This window comes from Tinamus guttatus, unplaced genomic scaffold (genome assembly GCF_059628265.1).
Source record: "Tinamus guttatus ecotype Peru unplaced genomic scaffold, ASM5962826v1 Tinamus_guttatus_pri_ptg000044l, whole genome shotgun sequence".
NCBI lineage: Eukaryota > Metazoa > Chordata > Aves > Tinamiformes > Tinamidae > Tinamus > Tinamus guttatus.
In genome coordinates this window covers 508,812-528,288 of record NW_028288578.1, presented here as the reverse complement: position 1 = coordinate 528,288, position 19,477 = coordinate 508,812, and the positions used below count along the sequence as shown (strand labels likewise).

Below are 19,477 nucleotides of genomic sequence, written 5' to 3'. Positions count from 1 at the left end.
ACTTTCAGGAAAGAGGAACTTTCTCACTCACTTAATGCACATTGTTGGCACTTGTTGCAGAAGAACTGGTTGGTTGAATGCATGTAATTTAAGTGGTGAATCAGTACTTTGCCCTGCAGTATGACCTTGTGACAGCTGCTTTCCTGGGTATGCATGTGTTTATTTGGATAGGAAGAGAGCTGGGGCCCATCTGTCCTTGTGTGTTCCTGCAGCACTTACTGTTGAAAGATGAAATGTGGCTGGAATGCCAACAAAAATAATAATGTTTCAGGCTTCCAAAAACATGACATATGAGGAAATCACAGCAAGGGCCCAGCAAGTGTTGCAGAGTAATGTGAGCTGCATGGATCCCATCTGACCACACATGTCTTGAGGATGAATCTGGAAGCATTTAATACAGCTGTCTTGCAAATATGTTGTAATAGTTATTTAATTTACAGTCTACTTCCAGGCTTGAAATTCCCAATGGAGTTTGGATGGAAATTTTTGGTAGCATCTGATAATGAACCAACGGATGAACTGGATCTGGGAGCAGCCCGGTCCTGGGCAGGGGCTACATCCCAACAAGCTGCTGTCATCACTGGTCCTGCATCCTTGGCTGTGCTGCCAGCATGCAGGGATATGCTACCGCCTGCAGTGCTATGGTGGTCTATGCAGGAAAAGGAATAACTGCATGAGCAGATGGCATTTTTGCTGTTATTGAAAGGCCAGGAGTTTTGCTATTTAGCTGTAACAGTAAAGAACAAGATCTTTTTAAATGAAATGTATACTCATCCTGCTGTATTGAGCATCGCCTCTCTCATGAACGGCTGTTAAACTAGTTTGAAGGGCCAAATCAGTCCAAGGTCAGCTCCTCATCTTTGCAATTACCCTTTCAACAGAAAGCTGGGAGTGATTACAGAATGAGGTAACCTCTCAGCAACCAGCCTTGACTGTCTTTATTCCTCTTGTTTTTATATCCCTTGTAAGCAGGCATTTTTATTACTGCTAGAACTTTAATAGCTAGGTCAGGAGGTAGGAAGCTGTCTGGGAGATAGAACTATATTCTGGCAAGATCTGTCTTACTCTGGAGCTGGGATAAGAGTAGTCCCAGACACCTATGCAGCCTTAGCACAGCTCCTGGTGCACAGAGCTGGGCCAAGGGGTGCTGCGCAGCACCAGCTCCATGGGACGTGCGGGACACAGGATCTGCTATGCAGGATGCAGGAGGTGTGATGCATCCTGCATCCCATGTCCAGCATCTTGTGGCCCTGCCTTCCTTTTCTGCTTCAAGTGCAGAGCGGCAGGTTTTACTGAGTCCTCAAAAACTGATGTGCAAAGCTAGGATGGCGCCAAGTCTCAAGTTGTCCATGCTTCTGCCACAGGGCAGCATCAAATTTCCCCAAACCTCTGCAAATGGAATTTCCCAGGCTACGTATTCCAGTGCCTAACTACTTTTAGCAAGCACTTTGTGGTGGATAAGCTATAGCTGCCTAACTGCAGTTTAAGCCATTGTCTTATTCACAATAAATACAGGCACCACTTACATGGGGGCCGTTACCCCAGTCCCATCCCCTTTTACTTGCCTGAGTGCAGTGGGCAGATTGTGATTTCTGTGTTTTAGTCCAGCTAATCAGGTTCTCTTGCTTCAGACTTTTGTGTTTGCCTACCAGGGCTTATCCACTCCATGAATTTACTGCCAGCATTTTTCAAATCTTGTTTTAAAAGAAAATTGACCCCAGCATAGAGAAGTATGTAGTGTTTTTTTTAGTGACTTCAGCTATTTTGATTAATTTTTTTCTCATTTTGCGATTTAGAATATGTAGGCAAGATATACTGTAGAGTAAATGTAGTTGTTTTTATGCTTCAAAATTCAAAACAGGCTTGAGGGACACTCTCTCATTTTATCTAGGAGAAGGAAATGCAAGATAAAATTTTTGAGAAATAATTGTTCTTATATATCCTACTGTGGTGTTTGCTTTTACTACAACATCAGGATATTATTGATTTCATTTGTAATCTTCTGTATCTACAAAATATCTTTTCTGCAAGTTTATTACCTAGTTGATCATTTCTCTTCTTGATTTGTGCAATGATTATGTCTGCCCTTATGCTTTGTATGTGTCTTTACAGAATTGTACCCTATTCACTTGAGCATTTCTGCAATTTATCAAGGTAATTTTGAATTCTAATATTGCCCTTCAAAGTGCTTTCAGCTTCTCATGGTTATACAGCATTTTAAATTTTAATAAGTGTACTTGCTATTTCATCATCTCAGTCATTAGAGAACCGAGTAGATCAAGGACCTTTGCTGAACCCAAGAGATATATCTTCTCTATTTGAAAGTGAACTATTAATGAACTCACTGAGCTGGAAAATGAAATCTATACGTCTACCTAATGGAAGATAGATCTAGCCAAGTTTCCGTGCCTTGTCCATGATCACAGGCCTTACTCCTTCCCTTAGCATAGGTCTTAGCATGAGTCTTGGGTCTACTGACCTCTTCTCTGAGAGAAAAAAGCACAGGCTTTTGTTGATGAATTTCTTTTGAAAGCACTTCTGGTCATCATTCCATCACTCAACATGCTCCTACCCGTCTGCTACTCACACTTAGCAACAAGCGGGTTGCTTCACCTTGCATAAAAAAATAGTAAGAACCCAAAATATAGAATTCAGAGCTTGTTTTCACTGTGGGATACTTTAGTTATGAACTTGAGTGTTCACCTCACACCTGAAGAGAAGACCTACAGCTTGAACATGGAGCTTTGGGCTGCGCTGCACCGGCATTGTGGTTATGGCAGGAGCTGACTTGTGCCTGGATAAACTGGACTAGCTCCAAAGCCAATCTCTGTTGATCTAGGATTCATTTTCCCTGGCAGAGATGGGAAGTCAACATTTCCATAGTAGAAGAAATAGAGACAGGAATGCTCAGGAAAAATAAAAGTCACATCTATCAAGAGATCTTACCTAGATATTACCTTCCAAAGTCTTGATCCTTCTGTATATAAATGGGGGCAATGTCCAAGACTACCTGCCAATTGCCCTTCAATTGGGAATGATTGTTTCTGCACAGAAGTTTATTGGTTTTTTTAAGAAATCTTTTTCATTGTAAGTTTGGATTTGTACTTTTTTTAGAATTCATTATAAAGGCAAAGTGAAGCATAATCATTCAGATAACATAAGGTCCAGCAAGATTATGACTTTTTTCTTAAAAAAAATCTTTTCTTCCTGGGATACATTACCTCTAAGAAGTCCTGTTTTTCAAAGTAAATAAGAAAAGTTCTCTGAACAGAAATGACATTTTGATTTTTTTCTGGTTTTGAAAGTGGACAAAAATAACTGGGGTGAAGCTGAAGTCTGGCCTGACACTTGTTCTTTTTCTATAATTTTTCCAAACAGTACAGTGTATAACATAACCTATTCTATTCTGAGATCCTTGATTAGACACCTGCTAAGGATGGGGGTGGTCCCAACAGCTCAGGTCGGCTCTGAATTCCTCCTTTTTCTGAGCTCCATTTATATTCTTCTGGTTGCTGTAAATTTGGCCTTTTTAAATATCCACTGAAAACCACAAGTTTACAACTCTTTGAGATATGAAATAGCAGATCTTTCTTCTTTATTACCCTTAGTCCCCTAAATAAGCAGACAAGAGATGCAGAGCTCCGTGCTGCCATGCAGGAGGGTCAAGGCTGAGGGCTGCTCTGAGCATGGCCAATGTGCCTGAGGCTGAGATGCCTGAGCCTGGGTACAGCGCTAATCTCCGCTCTCACCAACGTGTGGGGTCAGACTGGTTTGGAGGCAGATCTTTGGCACCATTTCTGGGTCAGCAATTATTATGGCATTATCCCCTTGCCCAAGAAATAAATTTACTTCACCCTTCGTGAACCACTGCCCAGACGTGTCTGGGACGTACTCAGGCAAAGATTGACTTTCTAGGCTTTTTATATCAGAACTTACTTCAACACCAAGAGCCTCTGGAGCAGAGCAATCGTAACTGTGTATGTGTGGTTTGAATTTGTGAGTGGTGTATAAGGGTTCATAAATGACTGAAAGATGTAAAAGTTGTTGCCACATCTGTACTATCTGGCAGCTGGGGACTATCAAGATTTAGACAAGTTGCTCAGTACAGTCAGAAGAGCTCAGCTGGTTTGCCGGAAAGTTGTATGATGGTGTCACCATCTGTTTCTTTCTAACAGGAACCTAACTATGAAGCACAGCTGGAATCCCTGCCAGAAACATGGTCTCCTAATGCTTCCACCAGTGTCTTCCTGTGGGCTAGATCCTGTCCCTCTCCTCCACCCTCAGTTTCTCCTTTTTTTTTTTCGCAATGCAGCTGCACGTAGGCTTGATAGAAGGACAGACTTCTATCCTTCACTTGAAAGCTACAGCATCCTCTTCTGCTGTAGGCAATCTTGGCATATTCAGGGTAGTTGATGGACAGGAATACCAAGGCATTTCCCATCCACACTGGATGACAAAGTGGATATTTCTTTGCCTGGGGCATGGCAGTATTGAGTTCTTGTTGAAGCTGTGCAGATGATAAAAGTAGGTATATCCCAATATTTATTTTTGCTACAAGTAGGAAGGGTTTGTGGGGCAGTCTGGTAGAATTAAGTCAAAGTACTTCAATATGGGTAGAGTGGGAATTTGTGCAAAGCACAAATGACCCACAGGTGAGCACCACTTGAGAGAGCTTCTGCAATGCTCTGCCCAGGGCATGAGGGTGATAAATCTGCCCGTGCTTGCTGCAGGATAGTGTGACTCATGCTGTGTTGCGTGTTTTCCCAGGACTCCCTTATTAGAAAGGCGAAGAACCAGCGCTCGGTGCCAGCAAGCAGCCTGTGCTTGACTCTGCTCCCAAACAAGGCTTGCTGTTAGAAGACACTCCACGTTGCAACACGTTAGAGGAAGAGAAGGACAGCTGGATCTCTTTCTCAAAACAGCGGTGACCTATTTACAACTGGAAGAAAAATGCCAGCCCACATCCATGCTCACCTCCTGGGACACTGCTGCATGCTCAGGGTGCCAGCAATGCTGCAGTGACCCAAGTTTGCTCCATGCAAGCCACAGGCAGAGATCCATGGCAGGGTGGAAAGTCTTTTTTTTTTTTTTTTTTGTCAGCTCAGGGTTAACAAAATTCTAGCTGAATTCAAGATGAAGCTGAATGGCATATTGTTAGTCATGAACACAGTGACTTTATTTCTGTTAGCATTTCTTCTGGTTAAATTAGCTATAATAGTATATTACTGAAGCACAGTAGTCACTGCAAGGCAAACTGAAGGTTTTCTTAGGGAAGGAATTAATTCATGGTTTCAATGCCTGGAACACCATGACATACAGTGTTGTTTGGAGGCCACCTTCAGTGTGGCATTTGTTGTGGGTTGGTGATAGATTCAGAGCAAGAGAAGAATGACACAGTTTATCTGTATTATCCTTGTGAGCATTACAGTGACCCTTTCTGCAGTTAAAACTACAATTTTAATTAATGTAATTAATATTGTCCCTTAGGAGCAGACATTAAGCATATTATTGCAGCTGAAAGAAGAAAGAGAAAGAAAATTTCCAGAGCTTCTCCTAGGAAATATCATCAAGACCCAATCTTTGGATTAACCTCACCTCCAATGGCTGGGTTGTGCATCTTCTTGCCTTGGACTATTCAGCACAAATTTTGTTTTCTCACTACATAAATCCTGCAATGCAGCCAATGCTTGGACCTATGCCTGAATTAAGTTGTCTGGATAAATTATTTTTTGCCAGTCTGCCCAGCAGATGGCAGTTCCTACCATGCCATGGATAAGTGAAACCCTGAACTGGCGGCCCATGCTTTGGAGAGCCTGGCAATTGCCCATGCTGACCCCAGAAGCAAATTTGAAGGTGTACCTCTTGCTCTCTACAACCAAAAGGTCGTGTGCTCAAAACAGCATCCATTAGCAGTGTGTGACATAGTTGTGGTGAGGTTAGTGGTGACATGGTTGGGTCAAGGCAAGTGATGAGAGATGTGGTTGCAAGAGATGAGTTGTTCCCGTCTCAGCTCATGTGAGTTGTGTGGCTTCGTGGTTAAAGCACTTGCAGCTCTATATGTGCTCCACCTCTATAAATTCTAGTTTATTGAAGACAGGCACTGAGCTAATGGGTGTTTTATGGCAGCTGGCACAAGAAGCTTGAATTGACGATCTACCAGTGATGTCACCACAATGCTGATAACAACAGCAGTATTTGGCATTTAGCAGTTTTGCACTTTCTACCCCAGTAATGATTTCTGCAGAGATAGCTCACTGGTGTGACTGAGTGCCTCTCCAGAGGACATCTTGCATAACTTTATAATTAGAAAAAAGAGGACAACATCAGGTTCTATCCATTACCATTCTTCCTGTGCAACTGCTAAATGAAGGTTGTACATGGAACGCCAATTAATTCAGTTAACTAAAATGTGGGGCAAGTAGAGCAGAGCAGAAGAACCCAGGGGTAGTCACCTGTGCCCTCTGGCCAGAAGGAGGGAGAAATTAAGAGAGAAGATTAAACTGAGACAGCAGGGCATAAAATCCGTCCTTGCACATCCCACATGTGAGCAGGTCTTTCTAATGCGGCGTCAGGCAGAAGGGGACTTTTGCGATACCAGGAAAGATCCTCTTATTGCTTTGATGGCCAGTGTTGGTACTCATCAAAACAGTTGCCTGGGAGTCTCATCGGTCAGCGTGGGGGATTTGGGGGAACCTGAGGGATCCGTGTGTTTCCTTTTCATCTCTCACTTCTAAAGGATATTCCTGATCAAACTGGTAGGCATCAACAGTAAAAAAAAAAAAAAAAAAAGGCAGCGGCTATTACAGGAAGAATAAATAATTTATTAAATAAAAAAGACAAATATGGCATAATATTTTGTAATCTGGTCATAGGTTAAGAAACCAAACTATAATCAGTGATTTAACAAAACAGAGATGCACCAGGTACAAAAGAGAGAGCAAGATCTGACATGAACTGTTCTTGTAAGGCCTCATAGAAGTAAACGCAAGTAGAGAATCTCCAGCCTAGGCACCAATGGATGTGTAGGCAGGTAGAAAGGCAATGGGAAAGACCAGGAGAAGACATGAGAGCAAAGACAGAGTTTGGTGAGGAAAAGCCTGGTAGAAACGGCAGGTAATCATGTAAATCAAATGGAAAGGTTGTGATAGGCTTCCAGGCCAAAAAGGGCTCTAAGGCTGGTGGAGGAAGCACAGAAATCAGGAATCCAGATCCTTGAATCCTGCCTTGCCTTTTTCCCCTGATGAAATATTGACTCGTTATCGCCACGATGCCTCCTCTATGTACAGTGAGCCCTTTTTCCAGCATCAGTGGATTTTCTTTAAGTACAAGTGAATCCCATTTTTGGAACGAAGGGTGACCTGAGATATCTTGCAGGGAGGGTTGGAGGGATCGGGGGAGAGTTCGAAGCGCAGCAGGGTCAGTGCAAGAGCCACCTTCATCTCGTTCATGGCAAACTGCTGCCCGATGCAGTTCCTGGGAGGACACAGACATTCAGGGGATGCAGGAAACCAACCAAAGCCAAGCAGAATGCACCAAACAGAGCCTTAACAAAAGGGCCCAACGATCCTACAGCTCAGCCTCTCTCACTGCACGGGAAAGATATTACTTCTGCTTCTGGCCAGATGTGATTGCTAAGGAGAGCTATCACGTGGGCTGACGAGGGAGACTTCTGCACTAGGTATTATGGTGGAATCTGGAGGAGATGGTGAGACAGGACGACTAAAACCACTCTGTCCTCTACACCAGCACATCAGGGCTCACAGTTTGCTTTCTGATGGGTCTCCATGTGCTCCCGCAATGGAAATTATAAGAGCAGCACTTTCTCATCAGACTAAAGTTTTCAGGGAAGAGACCATTCCTCTCCCCGTAATTCTTCAGCAATTCAATGTATTTTACCTCATTCCAGCAGAAAAAGGCAAAAAGGCATGGGAATGTCTGCCAGACCCATTCTCAGGAGAAAAGCGTGAAGGATCAAACACCTGGAAATGAAGTATGCACAGGAAAAAACAGCAATCATTTAAGGAGAAAAAGATCTGACTGGTATGTGCAGAAGTGCTGGATCCAACCCTCTAATTTCTGAGCAATCCCATTGGAAAGAGGGGAGAATGTGCAGGGCTGTAAATCAAAGCTGGACAAATACAGAGAAGAAAAAGTTTCTTTTGTGATAAGTGGAATAAACCATGGTAACAACTGACCTGGGGAACATCATTTGGAATGTTTTAAGTAGAGAACGGAGATTCTTGAAAAAGGTGCTGTACAGAGAGCTAGAAAAGCTACAAGCCTGCACTTGGAAGGTCTATCTAGATACATCTAATAGTCCTTTCTTGAAAGCTACCAAGGTAGACTTGGGGGAAGGCTGGCACAGTGTGAATATGCTTTTCAACCAATCTCAGAGACTAAAACAAGGCAATCATTTGTGAGAATGCATGAAATTCCTGGGGGCTGTGACTCCTGTGGGCAAAGATGCTCTGCACCAAGAAGGCTCTGCTATCCTAGTAACATATGCCAAAGACATTTTAGAGGACACAGGATAAAGCAGAAAAAGGATTAGAAGGGTGGAAGAAAACTTACCAAAGGATCTTTCCATACGTTTGGGTTTCTGTGAATAAGATAAATGCTTATTGCAACTACTGTACCTGTAAAGCAACCGAAGAGGAGAAAAGAGCTCAGTGACAAAGCAAAATGCTGCAGCTTGCTTACACAAAAGTCTGTCTAAATCAGCACAGCCTTCTTGACCCACTCAAAGCCTATGAGAGTTTTGTCAGTGACTTCCAAGGAGTGGGTATTTCATCCTATAAATTTTCCATTTACTTAGCTGTTGGATTCTGTAGGCAGCCAAAAGGTGCAGATTAGCCAGGCACCTCCATCATAGGTGCCTCACCTTCCCCACCAAGATTGCCTGCTTCTATGACTCTTAAGAAAAATAGGAAAAGCACAGTACAGGCTAATCCTCACTCTGCAAGTCAGGGCAGGACCATTTGCTGGCAACCTGCTGCCGTCCACCTGCAGCTTTGCCAGACTTGGTGAACAGCTGCCTCTTTCCTGCTCAAGATAACATGGGCCTTTGGACAAAGCTACAGCAGGAAAGCTGCAACAGAGATGCCACACCACATCTCCATAGTAAGAACACATCTGATGTCTCAGAGGAGAAGTAATGGCTGAGATGTAGGGTGGGGATTTGCAGACCTTCTGGTAAGGTGCGTCCATCAGGGAAGGTGATGGGTTTGCTGAGCTGCCGACCTATGCCAGGTACTGGTGGGTAAAGGCGAAGGCTCTCCTTGATGCACATGGTGGTGTAGGTCATCTTCCCCAGGTCCTCCCTGAAGGCAGAGGCAGGAGGTGAGGCTCCTCCCGCTGCAGGTGCACAGCTTGCACCCACGGGCACGCTGGACTTGTGAGCGCGCAGGCCCCTTGCTTTTGCCAACCATCTGGTGTGGAGGGGCCAACAGCATTCACTCCATGGGGTGATGTGTGCCAGGGATCCCAGGACACCTCTGAACAACCTTGAGAAAACTTACCACCGAGGTGTATCCCGGTCTCCCAGAATCCCCTGGATCTCCTCCCTGCACCGCGCCTGGTGCTCCGGGTGTGACGCCAGGCAGTACAAGATCCAGGAGATGCCGCTGGCTGTGGTGTCGTGACCCCCAAACATGAACGTGTCCACCTCAGCACGCAGGTCCTCGTCGGAGAGACCACATCCATTCTCGTCCTAACAGCCCAGAGACACTTTCAGTGGCTCAGGTTAACCCACAAGGGAACATTACAGTCTTCCAGCTATTGCAAGGAAGGGTGAGGATGCCCTTGGGATACATACAAGGCAATCCAAATCTCTGCTTAGACTGGCTCAGAACCCCTTGTCCTTTGCTTTTAAACCCCTTGGTCACCCTTTTGCCCTTTACATTTAAACTGGCAAGACTCTGAAATTTCTGTCCTTGTTATGTTCCTCAACAGACACTATCAACATTTCAGAGACATGGAGAGGAAAATCAGGCCATCTTGCCCCCTTCTCAGCTGACTAGAACAGGGGACCCACTTTTAGGCTGATTGTATCCGTTTTAATGGCTCTTGTAGTCCCTAGGGCTATGGTGGTTTGTGACAGACTCTATTGCCCACCCTGGTAGATTGTGTCCTCTCATGGCCATGAGGGGCTGTACACCCACTCCCCACCACTCACTCTAGCACAGAGCAGAATGTCCAGGAAGTCCAAGTGTCTTTTCTTCTGGATCTTTTCAAGTTCCTTCTCATCCTTAAGAGACTCCTTTCGCTCTTGAATCACCTTGTCTGAGTAAGAAAGAGGGAAAGGTTCAGTAGCAGCAGGAGATGCTGAGCCCACTCCTCCAAGGCAGAGCTCACCCAAGGGTGTAAGGAGATATCTCCATTTAGATGCACCTCCTCACATCTGACACTTGCTTTTCTGTACCCCAGGAAGTCTCGTGTTTTCAGTAGGATGGCAACAAATCATGTGCACATTGCCACCAGCTGCAGTAGGCAATTCTTTTTTGCAATCTCCTTCTTGGCCTACCACAGATTCCTTGGCCTATTTTACCCACACAATCTGCATTTAAATCGTGCATGGCATGGGAAAGAAACCGTTCCTTCCTCTGTTGTTGTCTGTGGGACTGATGTCTCCCTCTCACCACTCACTGGTGCTTTAGGAGGAGGGTTCCCAGACTCCAGTAATCCAAGAGTTATTAGACTCCCGCAAATCTTCATGTCCAACATCAATCATTGCTGGAAAATAGTTCTCTAAGACTCTATCAACACTAGAAGGTAAGCAACAGTTTTGAACCTCAATATAAGGACTTGGAGTCCCCTGAGCCTCCTATGCACACACTGTATTCACTGGTACCATGTCCAGGCAGCCCAGGTCACACAGACTCTCCTGGAGATGCTGGTTCCTCCCAGATGCTGCCATCCAGCAAGCTGTGCTGCATGTGGCATCCAGCACTGCCAGGAGGGTGCAAAAGGCCCGTGAATAATTCTGTTGAGTACAACAGGATCCACCAGAGCCGAACCAGCAACCAAATGTGCCAGATCTGCTGGGTCACAGCTGTTGCCCCACTCAATGCACTGCAGCTCTGCACAGAGACTCCAGATCCTTGTTCTGAGGCTCTGGGCAGTGTAATTGCATTGGCAAGGAGGTAAGTAACGAAACCGCCTCTGGCTGCCATGCAGGATCTCATGACGTTTCAATACTTCCCAGTTCTGGATGGAGCTTCTTTAAGACGGAGGCAGGAGCAGCAACACGAGATGAGATAGATGCAGTGCTTGGACCAGGCTTGCTCTTTGGAAGGCTCTGACAGCCTTTACCTGTCCTGCAGGAAAGGATGAAGAGAAGGGACTACCTGTGTGCTGGTGTGCGAGCTGGCAGGCCTTCCTGAACCGGTAACCGTGGGGGCTGAGCCAGTAAATGATGTCGTTGTGGTAGGGGAAAATGGCGAGTCGCTGGTTCATCATGAAGCAGAGGTTGTACACAGCCTGGATGTAGCTGTTTTCCCTGGAAAATGGGCGAATGGGGTTTACTCTGCTGGTTCTGGTGGGATGTACAATGAGTCCCCACGTTCTCAGCTCCCTTGATCCCCAGTCCCCCAGGGTCTGAGAGAGGTGACTAACACAGCAAGAGTCCAAACCATTGAGGTGCCCCAGAGAACCTCCCACTGCAAAATCTGTTAAGGACCTGATAATTAATAAACCTTATTCATATGGGATTTGGAAGAAGCTCTTCTGCCTGCGGGAAAAGGGGACTTCTCTACCCTCTTGCCACTGAACTGTCCTGCCTGTTTGAGCTGGAGAATCCTTCAAATGAAAAAGAGATTTTCATGACAAGCAGCCTGCACAGGGCCCTCACAAGCAGCAAACCTCTGGCCCGGGCTGGAGCTGCCACCACTGACCTGTTAGTCTGGCAGTTGCTGTAGCAGCTGAAGGCACATTTCATGACGCTATCGAGAGTCATCAAGCTGACGTGCTCAAAGAGCTCCACGGGTCTCCCGTCCTTGATCAGCTGTTCCCACTTATCCTAGTGCCCGGAAGAGACACAGGTGAGAAGGTCAAAAGCTGTTCTGCAAGATCTGCCCTTACCCTCCAGTTAAATGAGCGCTCAGCTAGTGCTATGTCCCAGAAAAATATGGAAAAATCTGTTTGGAAGGCTTTCTTGAAATCCCAGAGAGGAGAAGCCAGAACCCAATCTGAGCCTCCACCTTGCTTGGGTTCAGTCACTCTGATGCCGAGTCAAAACATGTGTGGGTACAAACAGCCTTTTCTTAGCTAATCACAGAGGCTCATGAGCTGCCGTTCGCCAAGGAGTGAGTATCCCCCGTTCCCTGTGGATTGGGCAATGACACAAGTGAGGCATTTCTGCTCTGTGAGGCTTCGGTGCTCAGGAGGACTGGGGTCTGTGTGTGGCTTCCTGGAGTCCGAGACCGTGCCAGGCCTCCCACATGGCCCAGGCGGTCTGCTCAGGACCTGCTCTCGCTTACCTGAGAGCTCTTGGTGACTGACAGGGGCCAAGAGTGCCGTGTTTGACATCACATTGGGCTTGGGCACTCTTGGATACTGCCTAGACATTCATCAAACCTGCTTTTTATGGCTCTGTCTTGCAAGCACATAGGCCTTTCGTGCATAAGATACAGCTTCTGTTCAAGGCTTCTCCTGTATCCTACTGTCTCTCATCTATGGTATTTCCCCAGCATATAAGAGAGGAGCTCTTGCTCAGCTCTTCCCATGGATGATCCCTACAGAAACTCTTGTGGGAGAAAGGAAACTGTGCTGATTCTCTGTCTATGAGGAGCTGTGAGGAACTAGAGGATTCAAAAGTTGAGAAAGGGCAAAACCAAAAAGCAGCTGAGCTCATTAATTCCTTTCAGCTTGCAGCTAGTGACTCATGGCAATTCAGAAAGCTAAACTAAGCCAAAGCTTGTCCTCACGGTTATCAACTATGCGGGTGGTGAGTACTCCAACTCTGATCCAACAGTTCACTTCTAACCAGCCAGGACCAACACAAAGAAAGAAGGACAGAAGACAGGAGTGGGGATCATTCCTACCAGCATCACGTTAGTAGACTCTGCCATCAGCGACACATAAGGTTTCAAGACGTCAAAATGAAACCCCGGAGTCAGAAGTTTTCGATGCTGGTGCCATTTTGGCCCATTTAAGACCAGTAATCCTTTCCCTGGGGAAACACAGGCAATGGAGCTCATGTCACTTGAGATTTCAGCAGCTGCAGGCAGACAACTTTCACGTGCCAACACAGCTGGAGGTGACCCAGAGTAAAGCGAAACAAGAACCTCACTGAACGTCACCCACAGCTTGAAAGGGCCTTTTCTGCAAACCAAGAAAGCTTTTCTGTTTTCACTATCTACCATTTCCTGCACCTCTCAGGCACAACCAGGTGTGACAGTTTGGAAGCACCAGTCAAAAGCTGTCACACCTGGCTCTTGGCAGGACCAAAACTACACAGCACTAATGCTGCAAAAGAAAGCCCATGTTCCTAGAGGAAGAGGAACTTGCAGATTAATTTTATATTGGCCCCCTAAAAGGCACTGCTGAATCTGTTTCTCCCATGGACAAAGGTGGCTGTTATTTTTACAAATGCCTGGTGTTTGAACTTCCTTTCTGAGAAGCATAAAAACGCAGCATTATTTAGCATCTTTTTCAATAAACATGAAAATTTCAGGGTAGCTATAACTATATCAAGGAACAAGTGCAATGATGCTTCTTTATAGTATGTCCTTGGCTAACTTCACAATGATTCATGGTAGCCCAAGCCCTGGGAATACATACCAATCCACGGAACAAGGTGCTTATAACCTATGCTATCCTTGGGATCTGTAAAAGAAATTCACCAAGAAAGAAAGAAAAAAAAAAGTAACTATTTTTCCAGTATCAATCTACTTGTTTTCTCCTTAAAGTTGCTCTGGGATACAGCTTTGGGTTGGGATGCAACAGAATTGATATCATCCCATCAGAATTTGCATTTCACAACAAACACTGTTTGGCCCTGTTGGAAGACTCATGTATAAGAGCAGATACAGGCACTGGAATAATAAGCATATTAATGGTCCAAAGTCAAATGAATATGCTGGGAAATAAATGATTTTCCTTTCCTAACAGCACTGCTTAGCACGTTCTCTTGGAATGCACTAAACATACTGCTCCCTCGTATGAGGTGAGGGCCTGAGCCAAGTTTCCCTGTAGCTGATAAAAACCTCCCAGCAGCTCTCTCCTTGGCATCAGGCACCAAGAAGACACACTGTTTTTGATGGAGCTTGAGGAAAATTGATTTGCAAATCAGAAATGCTTCAGATTTCAGGGGATAGACAGCTGAGAGGACGAACGCTATTTGGGTAGACAGACTCGGTCAAAGCCAGGCAGCCCCTGCTAGTGAAACTGCAACTCTGTGCATGAAGCAGCCAAGACTCAGGCACAAAGGAGTGGGACCCAGGTGAAAGAATGGTAAAATTGGCCACCTCTAGATGATTTCTGCAAGACAACCCATTTGTGAGACCCCACTTTGCTGTGACCTGCTCTCTTGGCATTTGCAGTTCTGCCGCTCTTGCTCCACCGTTGAACGCAACATCCCTTACCTGCTCTGGCAAACAGGGTCTTGGCATAGTCGGGGTCTGAGACAACCAGGACACCAGTGAAACTCCCAAACCAGTTTGGGTGTGCACATGAGTACTTTTGTGCCCATGCCTCCACCTTGTCCAGAATCTCTTCCTCTTTCAAAAACTTAATTGTGGAAAAGGAAAAAGAGAAGGCACTGAGATTGAGAAAAACAAAAACTAAACCACATTTTCTTAAAAAGCTCTAGGACTTCCTGCATCACAAGAACAGGTAATCACAAACAACACGTGATCCCACTGGCTTTGCGTATCGTGAGAAATAGATATTCATATAAAATAGTTCTCCCATATAATCTGATTTTAACCATCGAGAATACCTTTACGGATGATGGCCTACCTTGCCTACCAATGCATGTATGTTACATTCTCTATTGCCATGGAGACTCCAGAAGAGAATCACATTTACCTCAGTCAGTATCTGCAGTTTGTGACATCAAAGTATGTTCTCACTTGAATATTGGTGAGCAATTAGCACCCTTTGTTAATGACAAAATACAGCAGCACTTTATGGCAGCCAGCTGAATTGCTGCTTTGGCCGCTGAGGTACAACAATGTCCTTGACTGGAAAACTTGCTCCACAGATCTCTAGCTATTTACATGGAGGAGGCCGGAGTTCAGGTAAAAGTTGATAGTCTAAAATCAGAGCCAGAGAGTACAGACAAAGGGATACTGGTTCATAACTTCAAATAAATATTACTTGGATTTTCAGGAATTTAATTTTACATGCAGTAGACCACCATCCCATTCCCAGAAGGCTTCATCTCTGTTCCCTGAAAGTTTCCTTCTGAGAAATACGATTTCACCAGAAAACAAAGAACTATTCAGAAGTCTCAATGGAAAGGTCTAAAGTCACAGGCAGAGAAACGGAGATGAGCCTTTTCCTTGAACAAAAATTAGTCTGTGAAAGCAGGCAAACTGTGCAGAGATCCAATCCAGCTATGACAGTGAACAGAAGAAAGGATTTTGGTAGACTAGTGCTGAGATGGCTGCCGCCATTACTGGCTGGGCGGCAGAGCCAAGAGGGTGGTGATCAGCAGCGCAGAGTCTAGTTTGTGGCCTGTAGTTAGCGGTGTCCCCTGGGGGTCAGTCCTTGGTCCAGTTCTGTTCGATTTACTGAACTGAAACACTGACCTGGATGAAGGCACAGAGTGCTCCCTCAGCAAGGTCGCTGATGATACCAAACTGGGAGGAGTAGCTGATACCCCAGGGGGCTGCGCTGCCATCCAGAGAGACCTGGACAGACTGAACAACTGGGCAGTAAGAAACCTCATGAAATGCAACAAGGCCGAGTGCAAGGTCCTGCACCTGCGGAGCAATAACCTCAGACACCAGTAACAGGCTGGGGACTGACCTTCTGGAGAGCAGCCCTGCAGAGAGGGACCTGGGCGTCGTGGTGGACCACAAGTTGACCATGAGGCAGCAGTGTGCCCTCGTGGCCAAGAAGGCCAATGGGATCCTGGGGTGCGTTAAGAAAAGCGTCTCCAGCAGGTCGAGGGAGGTGATCTTGGCCCTCTTCTCAGCCCTGGTGAGGCCGCATCTGGAGTATTGTGTCCAGTTCTGGGCCCCACAGTACAAGAGGGATGTGGAGCTGCTGGAGAGAGTCCAGTGCAGGGCCACAAGGATGATCAGGGGCCTGGAACATCTGCCCTATGAGGAGAGGCTGAGGGAGCTGGGCCTGTTCAGCCTGAAGAAGAGAAGGCTGAGAGGGGATGTAATGAATATATACAAATACCTCAAGGGAGGGAGTGAAGAGGATGGGGACGGCCTCTATTCAGAGGTGGACACCAACAGAACTAGAAGTAATGGACACAAACTGAAACACCAAAAGTTCCACAAAAACTTAAGGAAAAATTTCTTAACAGTGAGGGTGACAGAGCACTGGAACAGGTTGCCAAGAGAGGAAGGAATCTCCTTTTCTGGAGTTCTTCAAAACCTGCTTGGATGCAGTCCTGTGCCACGTGCTCTAGGTGACTCACACTGGTGTAGAAATTAGCAAGGACAGCTCCTGTTTATCAAGCCCAGTGAACGTTGGCCCAATTTCTTTATTGCTAGGCTATCTCTGTTCCTCTTTGAGCTTGGCTACGCCCATACACAAACAATCAACGACGCCGGCCTTCTCTCAGCTAGGAAACACAAATGTATCCAGGGGAGATGCAGCACGGGGTCTTGCAGGGCACAAAACAACATGCACAGATGGCACATCTATGTGGCTGAGCTCTCTCGACCATGGCTGGCACAACCCCTGCACCAGCCACCGTTGCAAAAGTGGCCGTGTGGGCAGAGGGCCTGTCTGCCCGGAGCTCCCTTCGTGCTGCAGACAGGCCGTGGGCACCCGTGGCACAGACAGCAGTCGCCCTGCATCTGGCAGAGCCCCATGTCCTAAGAGCTACATCCAGTTTTCATGTATTCAACTTCTTGTGTTCAAGACTTGGGAATTACTGAGAAGAAACGTACATTTCTCCGGTTGCAGCTTCCAAACTGAACAATTTCCTTGAAAAGAAGGCACCTCTCCGCAGTACCCACCTGCTAGCGTTTACCCTGACCATGTCAGCAGGAACGGGACGTGCCCCCATGCCTTCAGTGCAGTGACACTTCAACAACAGAAATTCCCATCGAGGTGCTTGCTGGCACTTTTGCTTGTCATCAGGCAATAAGAAGCATAAACATGGTGGAAGTAAGTGAGAGGTGCTGAATAAGCCCCATTGTGCCTGAATTTCTAGGGATGGAAGAAGTTCAAGGGAGAGAAGACCTTGGACCCTGCCTTGATCTTGGAGCACGAGCATCCAATTTAATCTGTGTCAGAGGGAATTATCCTCTTGCTGGCACAGGGTGGATTGATTTTATCCAAATGGAGACGTGAGCCAAGGTGAGTAACCTCTACTTGTAACGTCTCCGTGCCAAGCCTGTGCAGGGAGCATAGGGATTAAAATCCTCCAGGCTGGGAACAAAATCGCACTGAATGCTCTTACTTTTCTAACTAATGTTCTAGATTTGAGGATCTGGCTAAAATGCCATCACCATTACTTTTTCCTCCCTTGAGTGATTTAAAAGAAAAGTATCACCCCTGCTTGTTTCTAAGGAAGCAAGTTAATAGTCTGCTCTGAGGCTGAAATGCAAGTTTGGGAATGGAACCAACATGAAAAGCATCCAGAAAGAATGGCTTAAATATATTAGTTAATGACTAAAGTCCTTAAAGGTGTTAGTTAACGACTGCACACTGACAGCAAATGCAATTGAGGAAACAGAAGAGCTGCAATATGAACACTAAACTGCCCTGGGCTTATTCAAAAATTGTTTTCCTCTACCAGGGGCTAAAAGAGGCCAGACAATCACCAGAGGCTGCCAGCCTTCCTCGACGCTGGATTATATTCCGTTTGCGTCCTATAATTCCCAACAACAGTTACCACAGGGAATCCTATCCTCCCAAGGCAGGACTCTGAGTTTTAACGAAGTTACATTTTCCACTTCATCTCTGAAAAGACCGGAAGGAGATAGAATAGCTTTACATGACCTCATCAGATATTTTACACCATTTATGTGTATATATATCCATACATATACTGGGTGATTTGGCTAAATAGATACTCATACCTAAGAGTGCCTTAAAACGAACACTGACATATTCCCAAGAGAAACAGGTGAAGTCTGTTATATGTATTTGAGTTACTAAATGGATCCGATAAAAACAAGGTTTGCCAGTCTCACTGACAAACAATCTCATTGAATTTGTGTCAATCTCATACCCCCCCACCTACAGCTTGGGGAAACTGCTTTGCTGACAGAGAGGCACCTAGTTCATTCCTGCACTCGCCTTCCCGCCTCGGGGACGCAGATCCAGCTGCTCTCCTACCTCGTGGACATGTCCGAAGAGCCAGTGGGTGGGGGGCCCCGGGAACTTGGCGAAGGCTCGGAGCAGCTCCCGTCTGCGGTGGAAGAGCTGGATGCCCTTCAGCAGCACGCACGTCAGGCAGAAGACGGCGGCCAGGTGCAGCGCGCGGGAGACGTCCACGCCGAGCCAGGAGGGCTTCATGCCCGGCTCGAGGGCGACGCTCATCGCGACGCTGCCGCGGGTGCCACCGTCCTGGCTGTGGCCCTGCTCCGCGCGCTCAGCCTGTGTTGTGAGGAGGGGCAGGATCAGAGTCCGCGCGGCTACCGAATCACGGCAGCCCTTGTTGGGAGCAGAGCACCGAGCGCAGAGCGCGCCCGCCTCCGGCGCTGCTGGCACCGGCCCTGGCACCAGCTCCAGCACGGGGCAGCCGTGGGCACCGGGCCCCACACGCCTCCCCAACCGACCTTTGGGGCGCAGCGTTACTTTATGGGCTGCTCTCCAGGCTCTCGGTACAGCAAACCTGAAGGAGAAAATAGACATACCCTGACCTTCCTCCTTCCATAGTCTTCATCACACACTTCCTGCCTGCCAGGGTTCCCCTCTTGTCTCCAAGCTCTTCTCCTCGCTCCGCTGGGTTTCCCTCCTTTGCCTCTCAAGGCAACAGGAGCAGCAGGAGCACAGGGCAGATGTGTCCCCAGCATGAGGCTGCAGGGAAGGCAACAGAGATGCTCCTAACTGCCCCAACACGAGCAGTTTTCGACAGGGGAATCCCAAGCTCCGTGTCTGGCACAAACGTCAGCTCCAGGTGAAGCTTCAGGGTCTCTTCCTAAGCTTTCTGGAAGAGCCCCTTCTTGGTGCACACAGTCTGTGCAACGTTGCAGCTGTCGGCAGCTCCCTTGCTCCAGTGCAGAATCTCCAGGAGGGACAGAGCTCTGGGGGACAGAAGTGGTGGCTCTTTTCCAGGATGCTGGCACATCCCTGGTAGGCAAACTCCTGAACCGAGTAACTCTACCTTGCTGTTGCTCCT

The 19,477-nt window shown here is 46.7% G+C and overlaps 1 protein-coding gene across 1 annotated transcript; it reads right to left on the bottom strand.

Moving 5' to 3' along the window:
* Positions 1–7,207: 7,207 nt before the first annotated feature.
* LOC148595953 (cytochrome P450 4B1-like) lies at positions 7,208–18,684 on the bottom strand. The gene is made up of 12 exons (XM_088536887.1): positions 18,472–18,684; positions 14,583–14,727; positions 13,780–13,824; positions 13,041–13,168; positions 11,892–12,016; positions 11,346–11,497; positions 10,175–10,281; positions 9,519–9,709; positions 9,187–9,320; positions 8,572–8,636; positions 7,897–7,979; positions 7,208–7,473 (listed from the first exon to the last, which is right to left on the bottom strand). Exons 1-12 carry the CDS (start codon positions 18,673–18,675, stop codon positions 7,305–7,307), a joined length of 1,548 nt encoding a protein of 515 aa, XP_088393013.1. The 5' UTR covers positions 18,676–18,684; the 3' UTR covers positions 7,208–7,304.
* Positions 18,685–19,477: the final 793 nt, after the last annotated feature.